Below are 3001 nucleotides of genomic sequence, written 5' to 3' on the forward strand. Positions count from 1 at the left end.
TATATATATATAATGTTCTTTAATTCTTTAACATTTAAAAGAATTAATTTTTATAATATCTTTAAATTATATTTTCTGAATTAACATTTTTTCTGATTGTTTTTAATATGTGAAAAAGATGTTCAATAGTAAAAGTATGATATACAAAATTATTTCAATGTATCATTATATACTGAAACCTAATTATGACTAATTTTTTTGTTTTTGATTGTACAGATTATAATGGCAAAGATGACAACAGCGTTGTCCCTACTTGCGGTCTATTTTATTATTACGACGTCAGCCTTTAATAACGAGGAACTGCTGGAGCAAGAATGTCCTGTAGATTGCCACTGTCACTACTTTCGCGTCAACTGGGTGACGGACTGCTCGGACAGCAATCTGACGACCATTCCATACAACGAGCTGAGTCATAATGTCTATATTTTAGACATGAATGATAATAATATTGCAGACATCAGTCCGTTTCCAGAATCGATCAAATTGAGACGTCTTCAGATGGCACACAATCGATTAACTGAGCTGACATATGAATCATTTGCTGGATTGACGTACCTTCTGGACGCAGATTTCTCGTATAACGCCATTACGCGGGTAGATCCCGAAGCATTTCGGTAAGATAATTCGATATCAATTATATTCGCCAGTAGTCATTCCATTCTCAGACGTGTGATATAGGTTTTGTCGATCATACGATTAATTCAACAGGGACAGCCCGGGTCTAATTACATTGGAACTCCAACACAATCCCTTGGACGAGGTTGAGGAACCCTTCCTGAATTGCCGTACGCTGCTGTACCTCGATCTGAATTCATGCGGGATCTGGCACCTCAACACGCGCTTCTTCTACAACACGACGAATTTGAATAAGCTCGATCTATCGCACAATCCCTTGCAAAGGATAGAGCCGGGCCCCTTCGATCATCTAACGAATTTGGAATATCTCAAGCTAAACGGATGCAATTTAACCTACATATCGCCTGAGGCGTTTTCTCACCTAGAAAATTTGCGACAATTAGAGATAGCAGACAATGAATTGAAAACATTGAACTGGAGAAGTGTTCTCACACCATTGGTACGTTTGGAACATCTAGATATCCGCAAAACCGGTATCACGAATCTACCGGGTGATGCCTTTGCGAAGAACTTATATCTCTTACAATTGGTTCTTGCGGATAATGAACTGTGGCATCTAGATGTCGAAGATACGCTCGGTCACAACTTGCACAGTCTACAATCTCTAGACTTATCGAATTGTAATTTACAAGATCGTCTATCTGAAGAAGCTTTTAGAAACGCAAGCAAGCTACGCGTCCTCAATCTGAGCGGTAATCCAATGTTCGCTAGCGATTTAACTGCCGTTTTGCGCCATTTACCAAAACTTCATAAACTCTCCCTCAGCAATTGCAGTCTTCGAAGGTTGCCAGATACTTTTGATGTATTCGAACACCTGGAGGAACTGGATATTTCTTATAATCCATTATCTGACGCATTCGTCAGTCTTCTCAATCCGTTAAGCGCTTTGGAATATTTAGATATGTCTTATTGCGGTCTCGGTTATGTTGGAACTAACACTTTCGCACAAATGACTTTCTTGAAACAATTAATTCTTTCGGGAAATGAACTTCATACTCTAGAAGAAGGATTGTTTGCAAATTTGACGCGTTTGGAAAGCCTAGAGCTCAATAACTGTGACCTCAAGGCACCTCTCGATCCAAAAGTTTTCGGTGACCGCGAGTTAACTGATATAATAGAACTCAAACTCAGTGGCAATCCGCTGATCGTACCCGATGAAGGCTCGCTGCTCCCAACGCAGCTCTCCAAGTTAGAGATTTTAGACCTCAGCAATTGTGGCATCTCACACTTGAACGAAGATATATTTGCTACAACGAATAATCTCACTCAATTGAATCTTTCGGGCAACACAATATCTGGTGTAGAAAATTTGAGTTCTCTGAAAACATTGCCCAGATTAGAACATATAGACCTTAGTAACAATAACCTGCGTACGATCCATCCGAAGATATTGAAGGCAAATCCACGCTTATTATCGATTAATCTCATGGGAAATCCATTTATTTGCAATTGCTCTATCGCAGAGACCTGGGATTGGGCTGTGCAGGAAAAGGGTGATCTTCATGTGCTCGTTGGCAGTCAACCGGCTAATTTTGAAACTGGTTCAATAAAGCGAAGAAAGAATCTCTCTTGCGCCTACGATGAAGAAACATATCGAAATATGATAGACGGCAGTCAGTCAACTGCGAATCGCAAACATTATCCCAGCCAGTTTACTCCTTCTCGTACTTGGGCTAAATATGTTCGCGAATCTAATTGTAATCGGCGTTCATGATATGCGGCAGTTAACTATCAACATCCGATGTTGAATGTCTACTATCGTAAGGTACGTAGATATAAACAGGAACTTTGAGCAAGTTCCGCAATATTAAATATCATTGCAACGTCGTCATATCATGTGAGCCATAAACTACAATATAACAATATTGTAAAATTTATATTTCCGTGGCATTATTTTTATAGTCATAGGATTAAGGCAAACCTGTAAGAGTTTACAGTTTATATATTGAAAAAAATCGTAAAATGTCCGTATTGAAAGTATTGAAATTGTTACTAAGTCAAAAAAATACTCGGTTTTGTATATATATTTTCCTTTTTTGTACATAGTATAATAATGATTCTTGTTCTCTCTCACTCTTGTCGATCAGACTTTGTCTTCGTGTATCTTCAATTCAACAAATGCTTATTTAAAAACCAAATCAGAATAGATCAGCTGCCAATCGATCGACGTTAAATAGAGAAAGTTAAAAAGAGATTAAAAAAATCAGTAAGGACTAAATAATTTTATCTACATAAAGGTTGTAATCATAAAACAGACTTAACAAACAATTATCAAGTATATGCGCATATATATATATATATATATATATATATATACATCCTTGTAGGTTATCACTCTGAGAAAGATGATTTTCCTGCAAAGGTT

At 37.5% G+C, this 3001-nt stretch overlaps 1 protein-coding gene across 4 annotated transcripts in view; it reads left to right on the forward strand.

Moving 5' to 3' along the window:
• LOC108685393 (leucine-rich repeat-containing protein 70-like) overlaps positions 1-2916 on the forward strand; it is a 20966-nt gene extending 18050 nt beyond the window's left edge. For all 4 annotated transcript variants that reach the window (XM_018190157.1, XM_018190154.1, XM_018190155.1 and 1 more), the window contains exons 2-3: positions 217-614; positions 709-2916. In XM_018190157.1, coding sequence (XP_018045646.1) covers positions 223-614; positions 709-2350 — 2034 coding nt within the window. In that variant the 5' untranslated portion in view covers positions 217-222 and the 3' untranslated portion in view covers positions 2351-2916. The remainder of the gene's footprint in view (positions 1-216; positions 615-708) is intronic.
• The last annotated feature ends 85 nt before the right edge of the window (positions 2917-3001 follow it).

Source organism: Atta colombica, unplaced genomic scaffold (genome assembly GCF_001594045.1).
Source record: "Atta colombica isolate Treedump-2 unplaced genomic scaffold, Acol1.0 scaffold153, whole genome shotgun sequence".
NCBI lineage: Eukaryota > Metazoa > Arthropoda > Insecta > Hymenoptera > Formicidae > Atta > Atta colombica.